Source organism: Engraulis encrasicolus, chromosome 17 (genome assembly GCF_034702125.1).
Source record: "Engraulis encrasicolus isolate BLACKSEA-1 chromosome 17, IST_EnEncr_1.0, whole genome shotgun sequence".
NCBI classification, from domain to species: Eukaryota; Metazoa; Chordata; class Actinopteri; order Clupeiformes; family Engraulidae; genus Engraulis; species Engraulis encrasicolus.
The window spans coordinates 24,954,100-24,969,099 of record NC_085873.1 but is presented as its reverse complement, the minus strand read 5'-3'; the positions used below and the strand labels follow the sequence as shown (position 1 = coordinate 24,969,099).

At 44.9% G+C, this 15,000-nt stretch overlaps 2 protein-coding genes across 2 annotated transcripts in view; one reads left to right on the top strand and one right to left on the bottom strand.

Annotated features, from left to right (window-relative positions):
• Positions 1 to 6,843, bottom strand: part of ppp1cab (protein phosphatase 1, catalytic subunit, alpha isozyme b) — a 14,479-nt gene extending 7,636 nt beyond the window's left edge. Inside the window, exons 1-3 of the mRNA XM_063222030.1 lie at positions 6,477 to 6,843; positions 5,097 to 5,228; positions 3,361 to 3,591 (exon numbers count right to left, since the gene is read on the bottom strand). Coding sequence (XP_063078100.1) covers positions 3,361 to 3,591; positions 5,097 to 5,228; positions 6,477 to 6,531 — 418 coding nt within the window. The 5' untranslated portion in view covers positions 6,532 to 6,843. The remainder of the gene's footprint in view (positions 1 to 3,360; positions 3,592 to 5,096; positions 5,229 to 6,476) is intronic.
• A 590-nt stretch (positions 6,844 to 7,433) lies between these two features.
• The window catches only part of pelo (pelota mRNA surveillance and ribosome rescue factor), a 12,005-nt gene continuing 4,438 nt past the window's right edge, over positions 7,434 to 15,000 (top strand). The window contains exons 1-8 of the mRNA XM_063221251.1: positions 7,434 to 7,590; positions 8,368 to 8,460; positions 9,415 to 9,565; positions 10,664 to 10,754; positions 11,402 to 11,565; positions 12,228 to 12,288; positions 12,580 to 12,741; positions 14,708 to 14,754. Coding sequence (XP_063077321.1) covers positions 7,550 to 7,590; positions 8,368 to 8,460; positions 9,415 to 9,565; positions 10,664 to 10,754; positions 11,402 to 11,565; positions 12,228 to 12,288; positions 12,580 to 12,741; positions 14,708 to 14,754 — 810 coding nt within the window. The 5' untranslated portion in view covers positions 7,434 to 7,549. The remainder of the gene's footprint in view (positions 7,591 to 8,367; positions 8,461 to 9,414; positions 9,566 to 10,663; positions 10,755 to 11,401; positions 11,566 to 12,227; positions 12,289 to 12,579; positions 12,742 to 14,707; positions 14,755 to 15,000) is intronic.

Below are 15,000 nucleotides of genomic sequence, written 5' to 3'. Positions count from 1 at the left end.
ATCATATCCACATCACACGGGGGGAGACGCAACTGGTTACCTATAAAAGGTAGGGGTTCAGAGGTCACGGGGGACTTCCGGAGCGAGACCTCAGGAGAGGTGGCTCTCGCGTGCTAGCGCCGGGCCTGCTAGGCCTTGAGCAGGCAATTGGAGAAAACACCTGCCGAGAGGTTTGTTAGGACTCACCGGATATTTAGAGACTGTCTCGCACACCCAGTTGAAGAGATTGAAGACTTTTGGATTTTAAGGACTATACGTGGGGCTTTCCTCACAAACTCTGAACACTGAAGAGGAGAAGAAGCGCTGGGCTTGCATTGGTCGCCTACCGAGGGCCTGGAGATTGTGGTGGCCCAGCTGTCGCGTGAACGCTCGGACCAGAGGTAAACGCTGTGTTCTCTCCCTACAGACATGCATACATTTAGATCGTACACTCATACTGACACGTTAATGCATACATAAAAGTGAGGAGTTAGATAGGGGCAACTAACTACCTTACATGTGGTGGCTACGTCCGGGATTGAAACTAGATAAACGAGCCGGGGTGTTTGTGTTTGTAGGCCATTTGGAATTGGAAGTTAGGCAAGCTAGCTGTGTTTATTGGTTCATGGAATGTTTGGGGTTTGACGTGCGCTATGTCAGAGTGCTAATTAGCTAGCTAGCTGGGACCGTGAGCTGGGATGATGTGCTGTGCTTCGTGTGTTGGACAGTGTAAAGGGGGCTCGAGCCGTAATTATGTGAACGAGAGTAGAGCTGGCATCTGGGGGCTAAGCAATGAGTTAGCTGTGTTCGTTCATGTTTCAGGGGTAAGTCTGCTGTATGGTTCTGCTGCGTAATTTGCTGTTGCCGCGCTGGTATTTTCATTCATTTTGATTGGAGTGGCTAGAGAGGACGTAGGAAAATGTCGAAATTTGATGCGGAAGCGTTTATGTTAGAGAAGGTGACGCGACTTCGGTTGCTGAGTCTTCCGAAACCAGATGTGCGCGCAGTAGTTGACTTTTGTGGGGTAAAGGTATCACTTGAGGCAAGGAAACCTGAGCTCATGGATGTGTTGTTAATGTGGCTTGGGGTAGAAGCAAGTGATAAAGAGGCAGATGCCATAAGATTACATGACGAAGAAATGGTACAACTGCAGCGAAGCGTAGAGAGGACGAGGCGAGAAATTGAAAGGATGCAAAGGGGGAATGAACCGCTGGAAAGCGAGAGAGTTAAAGTTTTCCCTCAGAAACATTCTGTGTTATCTTTGGGCTCTCCCGCACAGCTGGTGCGCCGTTTGCATGTGCCTGAGGCTAATGAAGAGGCTGACATGGAAACAGTGGATTTGGCGGATACCATTTTTGCCGATGTAACTTTACGTGAACCCTGTAGCAACGATGTTAATGTTATTGGGGCTGGTGTAGCTGATCATATGGATGACAATCGCGGCCTGAGTATTTTGTCTGATTTGCAGAGCAGGGCCACTAATGTCAGTGAGGTGACAGAGGGCTGTGTAGACTCTGATCAGGACACTGCTGGTTTTTGCAATACATTTCTTGCCTGGGTTGAAACTGATGAGCCTAGGAATGTCCAGGAGAGGGACAGTGAACTGGGTGATGCTTTGTGTGCCATTGGGGAAGGGGATGTTCTTTGTCATTCTCAGGAAGGTGACAGTGACAATGTGGAGGAGCTTTGTGGTTCTTTCTTGGCCTTGTGTGAGTCAAAGATCTTTAGTAATGTTCAGACAGACAATGAAATTGTGGACCTTGGTGATAGTTTCTTTGCTTTTTGTGAATCAGATGTTTGTGATCCTCAGAAGGATGATGAACATGTGCAGTTAAGAGGGGCAGCTCTTGATTCACCTGTTAAGGATACTGATGATGATGAACTGGCAGGGAACCTACGTCATGTGCCTGTTGAGCAGCAAGCTAAGGGAGCAGTGTTTGTGGTGTGGCACCCACGCAGGCTCTCGTGGTGGTCTTGTGCAGTGGTTGAGGAGTGGACCCTCTTGGCTGAGTTGGGGGGTAATGGTCAGAGATGGTTTGGCTGGGGCCTAGTGCTTCCGGTGTACAGTCAGGCCATTATGCATCGGGCTTGGCGTTACCTGCTAGGCGGCATACCGAAGCCTGGTGCCAGGCACGACCATGGCATACTTTGGTGGGTCTTTGGGGTGACTTGAGACCTCAGTAGCTATGATTACTGGCCATAATTACTATTTTTGAGGACTGTCCTGTGAGCTGCCGGGGTGCCTTTTGACTTTTGGTTTTGACATGTGTTTTGGCGTCCATTATGTCTGTTTGGTCGGTGAGTTTTAGAAAATGATGTAAATAATATGTATTTGATTTTAGAAAAGAGGAAAACGTGTAGAGTTGAAAAAAAAAGGATAAAAGATGAGAAAATGTATTTAAAAAAAAGAGGTATAAAAGATAAAAATGTTTTTTTTATTAAAAAACATGGTTTGAGGGGGGAAAGACTGTTACGATGTAAAGGGTCAGTAGGTGCACAGAACAGTACAGCCCACTATCATATCCACATCACACGGGGGAGACGCAACTGGTTACCTATAAAAGGTAGGGGTTCAGAGGTCACGGGGAACTTCCGGAGCGAGACCTCAGGAGAGGTGGCTCTCGCGTGCTAGCCGCCGGGCCTGCTAGGCCTTGAGCAGGCAATTGGAGAAAACACCTGCCGAGAGGTTTGTTAGGACTCACCGGATATTTAGAGACTGTCTCGCACACCCAGTTGAAGAGATTGAAGACTTTTGGATTTTAAGGACTATACGTGGGGCTTTCCTCACAAACTCTGAACACTGAAGAGGAGAAGAAGCGCTGGGCTTGCATTGGTCGCCTACCGAGGGCCTGGAGATTGTGGTGGCCCAGCTGTCGCGTGAACGCTCGGACCAGAGGTAAACGCTGTGTTCTCTCCCTACAGACATGCATACATTTAGATCGTACACTCATACTGACACGTTAATGCATACATAAAGGTGAGGAGTTAGATAGGGGCAACTAACTACCTTACAATGCGTGTGTGTGTGTGTGTGTGTGTGTGTATACCTGTGCGCACATTCTCACACAATGGCATATATGGGAGCTTCCCTCATGTGTGAATGTGTATTCGTGTTTGTGTTTTTGTGTGTGTGTGTGTGTGTGTGTGTATGTGTATGTGTATGTGTATGTGTGTGTGTGTGTGTGTGTGTGTGTGTGTGTGTGTGTGTGTGTGTGCGTATACACAACTCAGAATCCATTCAATTGGAAACTGCATGTATTATGTGCATATGTGCAGTCAGTGCATACCCACTCAAACTCACTGCATGTTCATATGCACTGACACTCATCACAGAAGCAATATATTGCATATATTTTGTGCTTGCGTGCACTGCACACTCACATTCATCGTAAAAGCCGTATATCCTGTTGATGGAGGCGCATTCGTGGTTGCCACGCAGAAGGAAGAAGTTCTCGGGGTACTTGATCTTGTAGGCCAGCAGAAGGCAGATGGTCTCCAGGGACTGCTTGCCTCGGTCCACATAATCCCCCAGGAACAGGTAGTTGCTCTCGGGAGGGAAGCCACCGTACTCAAACAGCCTCAACAGGTCATGGTACTGACCGTGCACATCGCCTGAGAGAGAAAAATATACATTTGTATTATTGTTAGCATGAATACATTATATGCTTATTAGAGCATCCTCTGTCCATGTAGTCCCCCAGAAACAGATAGTTGCGGGAAGCGACCATACTAAACAACCTCAAGAGGTCATGGTACTGACTGTGCACATCACCTGAAACAGGTAAGAAAAAAAATGACTGTTCAGTTACACAAATAAGCCTCAGTGGGTCACCATGGTAGACACAAATTACCATCATCGAAGACAGCCATAGTGTCAAAAAACTCAAGACATTCACAACAAAAACACACACCAGTTTGAGAGGGGAGACAGACATGAAGGGAGGAGTGGATGGATGAGCAAATAAGTAGGGATGCACGATACCACAAATAAAAAAATAAAAATAAAACAGGTCTTACCGATACCAATACCCCCAACAAACATACCCGCCATTCTCAAGTGATAAAGAAATATTCACCCGTCATGCATTTAACGGCACAAATGAGCTTCAGCAATTCATCATTCCAGCTTTGATATTAGACTGTTTGCTACAAAATGCTAGCCTGGTTCTCACCGACGGTGTGTGTGTGTGTGTGTGTGTGTGTGTGTGTGTGTGTGTGTGTGTGTGTGTGTGTGTGTGTGTGTGTGTGTACACAAACTACCGTCTGGTAGCACTGCCGTTAACATGCTCTTCTCGAGTCAGAAAATAAATGGTGTATTTATTGCAACTCACCACCAACAAATTCCTCCAAAAACATTTTCTGTTCACCTCTAAAGAGTAAATATAGTCTATAATCTGTCCTGTGACTCATCAATACGGGCTGCCGTTTATATTTAAGCAATAAATGCTCCGCTTATTTTCTACTCGAGAAGAAGAGCATGTTAATAGTAGCGCTACCAGACGGTAGTGTGTGTAGCTCCACTCCCCCAGGGGGCTCCGGATCTACACACACGGACCGTCGTTGAGAACCAGGCTAACAAAGGGCACCTGCACAGCAGATTTTAAGGAGGAATTGGTATGGCTCACTGTAGCACACTGATGCTCGATATGGTTATCCACAGTGATAATACTTGTAGTTTAAATCCAGCTTTTACTGACGACATTTTTGTAGCGCTTTTCAGTTATCGTGGCATCCCTAGTTACAGCCAGTCGATGATGACACTCACCGCTAGGGCTGTAACGATACACTCAACTCACGATTCGGTTTGTATCACGATTCATGACCTGCGGTTCGATACACCCCACGATTTCACATTTGCCAACATTATAAACTTTATGAATAAAAACTATGATAGTTTATAGGTAGAAAAGGTTACAAGAGGCTACTAATCATTTTTAAAAGTTTCTATATAATAATGCACTCTCACTTCATATCGTGTGGTTGTTTTCTGGGCTGATGGGTATCAAAACGTTAAAAGGGTGTATCACGATACGGCCTCCTTGTATCACGATACAGTATCATGACTCTGTGTATCACGATTTCTCGGTTCAATACAATATCGTTACAGCCCCACTCACCGCAGATCTTCAGTGGAGCCTCCAGCTCCAGCAGGATGGGCTGGCTGAGGAAGATCTCGCGGGATTTGAGGCACAGGCCACGGATCTCATTCTCCGTCAGCTGGACGTTCTTGCCCGGTCTGGAACCCTTCACTGTGGAGATGGAGATGGAGACACACAGACACAGACACGTTAGGAATCTTCACAGTAAGTGAGCTGAAGCCTATTTCATTTCCAACACAACTTGCTTAATACTACATGTATAGCGTTGTGTTCCTTTAAAATACACAAGGCACTGCATAGATTGCTTTGATGACAATCATTCCCTGTGGAGGTGGATTTCTCTACAAGCATGGTCAGTTCAAATGAGGAGCTTTAACATTACCAGAGTCCCCCTGGGCTAGATTTGTTTTGGCCCTTCCATACATGTAATGTAGCACATGATTACTACAACAACCTTTTATTTTATTAGTATTATGATTGGAAGTTGCCCAGGGCTTCAGCCCTACCTATACGGCCCCGAAAGGCACCTCTCCAGGGTTGGTTTAATTTAAACAAACTTTCCGGGCTTTCCGGGATCCAGGCCCAGAGGTTCACTGGTCCCAAGGGGCCAGGACAAATTGTCTGCAGCAGACTTCCACCCACCGTTCATGATCGGCTGTCCCTGATGTGCCAGGAACCAAACTGGTTCGCGACCAAGCGACAATTGATGTGCGCAGTTGAAGAAGTCCAATTTGACTTAAACGCACATTCATGTATCAGATAGCATAATATGCCGCCCTCAAATAAAGTAATCAAGACCGTTTATTTTACCAGACGCGATTGCTCATCAATTTTGTTTATATGCATGCCCACCATTCTCACAGCGAGGAGCAATAATACATAAACATTTTGTCAGGGGATAAAACCCTTCCTATTTGTACTACTATCCCTCATTACCAGTGTAGTTCTGCTTAATAAAGTTTAGAGTATAAAAGTAATACAGTGATTGCCCAGTCGTATAACTACATGATGCCATCCTCAACATCCATTACATTTTAACACCAACTTGAGTCAAAGTCGGCGCACATTTTTGATCTGCGAAATACTGCCATGCTATATTTTGATGACAGCTCATGCATGTTGTCATTCCTGTGCGTCATGTAACTCACCAATGTAGCATTTAGACAATTTAACCAAATTATCCTAATCATTTACATGAATTATTGACAGAACACAGCAAAATACTTTATCGCTGCCAGGGATGAAAACACAAGCAGAGCTTTCTGGCTAGAGCCTAAATAGACATGGCAGAGCGGCTGGGATGCTTCAAGCCCATGGTCTGGTGTGGCCATGTTTGCCTTCCGCTATGCCGCGAACAGCAAACACACTCCAAGAGAAAGCGCCGTCAGTCCACCTCACCTTCAAGAAGACGCTGTATGATCGAGTCGATGTTCAACTTATCAGATTCGGCCATTGGATTCTGTTAAATGCGGTATTTTCCCTCAGAAATGAAGTCAACACGGTGGAGCAAAAGAGGGGCTAGACGCTAGCTAGCCAACTAGCTAGCTAACACGGCGGTCTTGACTGCACAGCTATCGCTGGGATAACAGCGGTTAACTAACAATATGCAATGAAGCGGGCAAAATACAAGGTTAATAAACGAAATATATATTCGTCGAGAGCCCACTGTACAGTTTAATTTGATGATGATCTCCAAGTTAAAACGTATTTCGAAGTTTCACCCTCTCCTGTCCATCCGGAGACCTAACCAGAGGAAGCGGTTGTAGCGCACGTATAGGGGCGGGCGGAAGGGGAAATTCGTTGATTCATTGGCTATTAGCAACTCCTCCCAGGGCTTGGCGAGGCAAATCTTTGACTATCTATTGGCTGTTACATACTGTCCATCGTACACTACAAACTACAGAGGAATCCATACACCAGTGAATCTGCCTAGCTCTAAATAATTAAGTTCCTCTCGATCTGGAGAAGCATTGATCAAAATCTATTAAATGTAGCTAACATTAGAACAATAGCAGTAAAACATAGCAATGTTACAGACGACGGTGAAGTTGTTAGTATGATGACAGCACAGCAACGTCGGATGTTGACAGCTCTGGCTTACATGTTTCCCTTTGCACTCTTACACTGCTTCTTTGAGTTTCATTCAGTGCAAAATAAGTCTTTGACACACAAACTAAAGCCTTCTCACATTTAATCCCTTCTAGTATGCAATCCAAGGGTCGCAAATGCAACTAAATGGGTGAATGTTGTGCTTTTTTGTTCCACTTTCTCACTCACGGAAGTGACCAAAGATGGAACTGTTGTATTGGGATGACGCAATGTGCACGCGACGACACATTCTCTCCACTGTAGTGATTCATTCCATAGTAGAGGGATGACTCGTTTATGTGGCTTTAAAATGATTTATTCATTGAAATGAATGGAATAACACCGCTTATCTTCCCACGACTCTAAAACACACCTATCTGGTCATGAAGTTAGTCCACAAAGACATCGAAAAAGACAATGCCGGGTAGGTTTATTGACAGAGCACACTATCTAGATGTTAGCTTGTCGTGCACTAGCACGTTAGCGTTCGTGCTGCTTCATGTGTTTTTCACCGCATAGTTTCTCCCATTGTGGTCATTATGCTGCATGCTGTTGGATAGCTTTCCCGGTTGGCAAGGCCCGGTATTTGGTGCACGTTGCACCGAGCCACGGTTGGCACCTGTTCTGTTAAGAGTGTGCAGGGATTCTTCCACATCCACAGCTGTTGGTTAGGATTCCCAGATTGACGCTCCCAACTCAGGACGCTCCCATTTCATCTCGCTCCCACTAGCCAGACTATCGGTACCACCGCCATATGACGGAGCCAGTTATCTTGTTGATGTTAGTTTTTTGTTTCTAACCCTAACCTTAACCCTAAACCTAACCCTAACCCTAAACCTAACCCTAACCCTAACCCTAAATTGCTTACATTGGTTAGCTAGCTAGATTGTAGCTTCCCTCCATGGATGTCAACAACACAGTAGCTGGCTTAATTTTGTTTTGAGTGTGCAGTAATTTGCATTGCTTATTTACTGGAAAGCAATATAGAATCAGAATCCCCGGTGTTTCTTTACTTCATGTCATAATAGCTAACAACTGGGTCTGTTGAGGACCCTTTCTTTTGCAGTCTCATAATCTAATAGATGACTTGTGTTGACAAGTTGTACTGTATTAGATGACATCTCTCTCTCTCTCTCTCTCTCTCTCTCTCTCTCTCTCTCTCTCTCTCTCTCTCTCTCTCTCTCTCTCTGAAATGTCACAGTCAGGTGACCCTGATTCCGGAGGAGGCTGAGGACATGTGGCACACCTACAACCTGGTGCAGGTGGGGGACAGTCTACGAGCCTCGACCATCAGGTACGTCAGTCTGTCAGTCTTCGTTCCTTTCCTCCTCTCCTCCTCTTCACTTCTCCTCTACTATGCTCCTCATCGTCAATTCTCCTTTCCTCTTGTTCCCCCGTCTTCCCTCCTCCTGAGTCAGTCTGTGATCCAGGCTACACCCTTCATCTAACCCTCTCCTTCTCTTCATTTCTTTCCTCTCCTCCCCACTCCTCTTCTCTCATCTTATTCTTTCAGACTGCTCTCCCCTTTCCTCTTCTCCTCTCTTCTTATTATCTTACTATCCTGTCCTGTCCTCTACTCTCCTCTCTCCTCCTCTTTCTCACGGTCTTTTCCTCTTCCCTCTGCTGCCCTCATGTCCTCTCCTCTTATTCTCCTCTCCTCCTCTTCTCTCAAGATAATCTATGCTCTCCTCCACCTTTTCTTCTCTTCACTTCCCCTCTCCTCCTCTCCCCTCCTCTATTCTTATTTCCTGTCCTATCCACTCTCGTCTCCTTTAATAACAGCAATAGTAATTAGGGATGGCGAAAATTGAAAAAACTCTTAACCGGCTAATGAGACTCATTAACCGGTTAACCGGTAATCTTAAATTCTACAACGTTCGCGTGCCTGATATGCACAGCACTGGTTTTTTATTTTTTTATTTTTCACATAAGCCTTTTTTTTTGCTGCGCAGACAGGACCTGCCATGTCCAGCCACTGTTGCCAGATGGAAAATGCTGAATTATCTAACTAAAACCTCAAAATTATTGTTTTTGGGGGCCTTTTGGGAGGAAATTATCATTATAATTATTATTATTATTACAACCGGTTAACCGGTGGCAGAACATTTTAACCGGTTAAAGTTGATCCGGTCGACTATCGGTTAACCGGTTACAGGTTAACATCCCTAATAGTAATAACTATTGCAATAATAATGCGTGTGTGTGTGTGTGTGTGTGCGCACACGCGCATATTTTCTCCCTTCACCAGGAAGGTGACGACTGAGTCCTCCACGGGCAGTGTGGGCAGCTCCCGAGTGCGCACCACGCTGACGGTGTGTGTGGAGACCATCGACTTTGACTCCCAGGCATGCCAGCTCCGCGTCAAAGGAACCAACCTGGAGGAGAACCAGTATGTCAAGGTGAACTGCTTCAAGTAAAGAATGACATTTATCCGTTATCAATTATGTTAATGTATTCACTTTTCAATACTGCTTATCACTCGGGTGTACTGCTCCATGGATATCGGACGTGTGCACCAATTCAGTATTGGGGCAAATTGTGTGGCTGCGCGTGTGCACACATGCACATTGTGTCTGACTGAGTATATAACCATCTCTCTGGGGATCAAATGTGTGCATCAGGGCTTGACACTGGCACCTGCCAACCAGCAAAATGTGGATAAAACTGGGCTGTGGCTGGTAATAATTTCAGTGTCACTAGCCAATTGGGCAGGTAGCTTATTCTATGGTATGACGGTTTCTATTTGTTTGTTTTATTTCCATGTAGAAAGGCATGCACTCATCTTCTTGCTTTAAGCAGCGCATCTTCTGAGGTTAAATGATTAAAAAAAAAATGTAGAATAGCTGGATAGCTGGATGGCTAGTGACTCAGGAAAACCACTAGCCACAGTGGCCGGTAAGCGAAAAGTTAATGTCAAGCCCTGGTGTGCATGTATGCCCATGTAATGACTGGAGTCTACTAAATGCAATGTGTGCATAGAGATAGAGGATGGGGAAGGTGCAGTAAGCCAGTGGTTACATTGGCCAATCTATTGTATTCCTGTAAAAAGAGGGAACTTGACTCCGTCACTGACGTGTGTGTGTGTGTGTGTGTGTGTGTGTGTGTGTGTGTGTGTGTGTGTGTGTGTGTGTGTGTGTGTGTGTGTGTGTGTGTGTGTGTGTGTGTGTGTGTGTGTGTTAAATACAATTTGTGTGTGTGGCCACTGGCCTGTCATCCCTTCATATGGATGCATATCACACTACTGAATTGCTTGTGTCCATTTGTATGTCTGTATTTCTGTCCTCAGAGGGGATTGCTTGTGTACAGTTTGTATTTGTATTCTCATTCTCTTGGATGGGAGACTACTGCACTATCAGTAACAAACTGTGTGTGTGTGTGTGTGTGTGTGTGTGTGTGTGTGTGTGTGTGTGTGTGTGTGTGTGTGTGTGTGTGTGTGTGTGTGTGTGTGTGTGTGTGTGTGTGTGTGTGTGTGTGTGTGTGTGTGTCCTCGTCCTCAGATGGGAGCCTACCACACCATTGAACTGGAGCTCAACAGGAAGTTCACTCTGGCCAAGAAGATCTGGGACAGCATTGTCTTGGACAGAATCGGTAAAGATCACTCAATGACTATGAGTTGTGTAGAGGTTTGTGTGTGTATGTATGTGTATATGAGTGCAGCATGTCTGGGTGATTCGGAGAGAATCGTAAGCCACTCTGATTTTGGGGTTTGTATGCTTTTAACCTCCTGTATGTTTGTATGTTTTTATCCTCCTCGGGAAGCATTTTTTAGATGTTGTATTATTTTCTAATGATGTGTGTGTGTCAGTGTGTGCCTCTACACCAGAGCACGCGTGAGACCCTGCCCAGAGCTTTCACTGATTTGTGTGTGTGTGTGTGTGCTTGTGTGTGTTTGTGTTTGTGTCTGTGCATGCATGGGTTTGGTGTGTGTGTGTGGGTGTGTGTGCCATGTCTGCGTGCGTGCGTGCATGTATGTGTGTGTCTGTGTCTGTTTCTGTGCGTGTGTGTGTGTGCGCACGTGCGCGCATGTACCTGTGTGCGTGTGTGTGTGTGTGTGTGTGTGTGTGTGTGTGTGTGTGTGTGTGTGTGTGCGCGCGTGTGTGTGTGTTTGTGTTTGTGTATTTGTATGCGCGCGCGTGTGTGTGTCTGTGTGCGTGCGTGCACCTGCGTGCGTGCGGGCATGTACCTGTGTCTGTGTGTGTGTGTGCGCGCGCGCTCTCATGTGTTCTCCACCCCAGATCAAGCGTGTGACCCTGCCCAGAAGGCGGACGTGGCGGCGGTGGTGATGCAGGAGGGGCTGGCCAACATCGTCCTGGTCACCTCCGCCATGACCCTGCTCAGGGCCAAGATAGAGGTCACCATCCCACGCAAGCGCAGAGGCAGCTGCACACAGCACGAGAAGGTGAACACTCAATACACACACAGAGTGCCTTACAATATGCGACCTTGCCTCCTCCACGTGTGCGTGTCTCCTCGTACCAAGAAGTAATATGTCATGATGACATCACTGACAACAGCATTATATTTCAGTATCTTGCAAAAGCTCAATTGTAAAGTCTTTTTTCTCATTTGCAATTGGGATGGTGAATGAAAAACAGTCCCTCAAAAGTTGTTGTGGCTAGGCTGACAGCTGGGAAACTTTATTGTTTTCTCCACGGAGGAGGGGCCAGGAGGCGGGGCGAGGCCACAAGCACAAGTGGAGGAGGCAACGGCGCATATTGCGCATTCACACACACACACACACACACACACACACACACACACACACACACACACACATACTCACTCTCACAATGCACTCACACTCACACACACACACACTCACAGGCAGGGTGTGATTTGTTGGGGGGGCGGGGGGGATTTTTAATCACAGTTTAATGTAATTCCACTGATATTGCTTAAAATATGAAACATATCCCCCCTTCTGGTTTTCTGAAAAATCGCACCCTGCTCACAGGTACCTCGGCCACGACATTGCTCAGGGCCAAGATAGAAGTCACCATCCCACGCAAATATATAGAATTCTGTCCAACAGAATGTTGCATGTTCTGAAATTCTCTGCAGGCTCTAGAACGGTTCTATGAAGCGGTCATGCAGGGAATCCTGAGACACATCAACTTTGATGGTGAGAACCTTGGAGCACCTTTTCATTAGCCAAAAGAACATGCCTTGATGACCTCGTGTTGTTGTGTGAGAAGTGTGTGAGAGAGTGTGTTTGTCGGTGTGTGTGTGCGTGCGTGCTTCTTCAGTGGTAAAGTGTGTGTTGGTGACCATTCCTGTTGTCTTAAAGAACCAGTTAATATCCTGTGTGTGCGCGTGTGCGTGTGTGTGCGTGTGCGTGTGTGTGCGTGTGTGTGCGTGTGTGTGTGTGCGTGTGTGTGCGTGCGTGTGCGTGCGTGTGTGTGTGTGTGTTCAGTGGTAAAGTGTGTGTTGGTGGCGAGTCCAGGTTTCGTGAAGGACCAGTTCATCACCTACCTGTATAAAGAGGCGGTGCGACAGGACAACAAGCTACTGCTGGAAAACAGACCCAAGTTTATGACCGTGCACTCCTCATCCGGACACAAGTACTCACTCAAAGGTAAAGTGTGTGTGTGTGTGTGTGTGTGTGTGTGTGTGTGTGTGTGTGTGTGTGTGTGTGTGTGTGTGTGTGTGTGTGTGTGTGTGTGTGTGTGTGTGTGTGTGTGTGTGTGTGTGTGTGTGTACACTTCTCAGTCCACATACACTACGGATAGAAGTACTCACTCAAAGGTGTGTGTGTGTGTGTGTGTTTACGTGTGTGTGCGTGTGTGCGTGCGTGTGTGTGTTTATAATCACACACTCCTCCCTCCACATATACTGCAAATAGAAGTACACTACGGATAGAAGTAGGTGTGCGTGTGCGCTCCCATCCATTTGTACATTTTAAAACGTACACGGTGAGATTGGAAATTTTGGACCCCTTCTCCTCTGCGTGGAGTGTATGAGAGCAAAAAATATAGAAAATTATAGGAATAGAAATAGGATTATGAAAAACCCTCTGGACTTCATTACTTAAAGTTTTAATCCAGAGAACGCCCGCTGTTAAGTAGAGCCGGTGACTGGCATGGGAGTTACAGTTTTTTTCAATTGCTAACAAGCACGTACCCATACTATGGATACTTTTTCTAAACTCTTAACACAGACTACCACCTACCAAACACAATTGGCCAAACAGTTCATTTTCTTCTCAAAAGCACACACTGTCAAATATACACAAAGTACTCATTTCAAAATAGAACACATCATTTTCTGTACACACTCACTTTACCAAAACACTAGAAACATGGCTCAAAATGAAATACGTCTGTCAAACGATAACACTTGTTTTCATTTCACAAGGTTCATTGAGTCAATCAAATTACACAAGACTTCAAAACACTGTCTATTGTCAACATTACAGAAGCTGCATAGACTTTTACGTTTCAATTTTACAGGTAGCCTATTGCATGCATTCAAATCATGCAATTCACCCTTTTCACTAAATTTCCAAAGGCAACAGCACTCGGACCTCATGTGTTGTTGACATTCAAGATGATTCCGATACGGAGCATTTTTTACTGTTGACTACAGGAGGTACAGTAGAAATACTGTTTATAGTATGTTAGAACATACAAAGTTTTGCAATGTTACTTGCAGTAAACAAAATATCATGAAACAAATATATATAAAAGCACAAACAAGACGGTCGCCTAGGGCGCCAAATGTCTTGGGAGGATAAAGCCTAAAAGTCCACACAGAATTAGAATGTCACACAAAATACATAAAACATTACAGTAAACCTTACACTTACAATGCTGTCAATGGTATTCATGGCCACTCAGTATATGTAGGTACCACAGATCTTAGATCAAATTGAAGACACTATGCTTACAGATGCGAATTTTGAAATTCACAAAAGGAATGGGGGTGCTTCCCGAAAGCATTTTCATTCTGTGATTGTGAGACAACTTTTTACTTTTTCAAAAACTTTTGTCAAAAACGGTCAAGAGAACCAAACAACTAAAATGGGAGGGGTTTCTTCTACTTTAATCAATACTCTGTTTACTGTACTCTTGCTAATGTCATTGACACACTGTGTGAAAGCATTTGAAAATAAGCCATAACAGATACATTGTTTTGTTGCTGTGGTTACCCTGTGTGTAAAGGAAATGTTAGCATTTTAGAAATGCATTCATTGACTGCTAATTGTGTGAAAAAGGCATGTAAAGTGTCAACTGCATGACAATGGAAAGCCCTTGGTGTGTTAACTGTGTTAAGAGTTTTGCAAATGTCGCTGAGGATTGGACAAAAGCTTGTTAGCGATTGAAAAAAACTGTAAATAGAGCTACTTGGTTATTTTGTTAACCTAACAGTGGTAGTAAGTGCTAGTTAACAGTGGTAGTTAGTGCTAGTTAACAGTGGTAGTTCGTGTTAGTGAACCAGTCACGTTTATGTTTATCTATTTGGGGGGGTTGTTCACACATAAACAGAGTTTGAGGTACTAGGATCCGGTGGTAGTTGTAAAATCAATTCTGTGCTCCAAATAGAAATCCTGTCGGATCCCACGGTGACGAGTCGACTATCGGACACCAAGGTAAATATATATTACCATATCACATACGGTATACAGTGAGTCCAATATGTATTTGATCCCTTGCTGATTTTGCCGGTCTGCCCACTAATAAAGACATGATCAGTCTACACATTTAATGATAATATGTATTCAAACATGGAGAGACAGAATATCAAAAAGAAATTCCAGAAAATAACTTAAAATAATATATTTTAATTGATTAGTATTTAATTTAGGCAAATAAGTATTTGACCCCTCTAGCTAAAG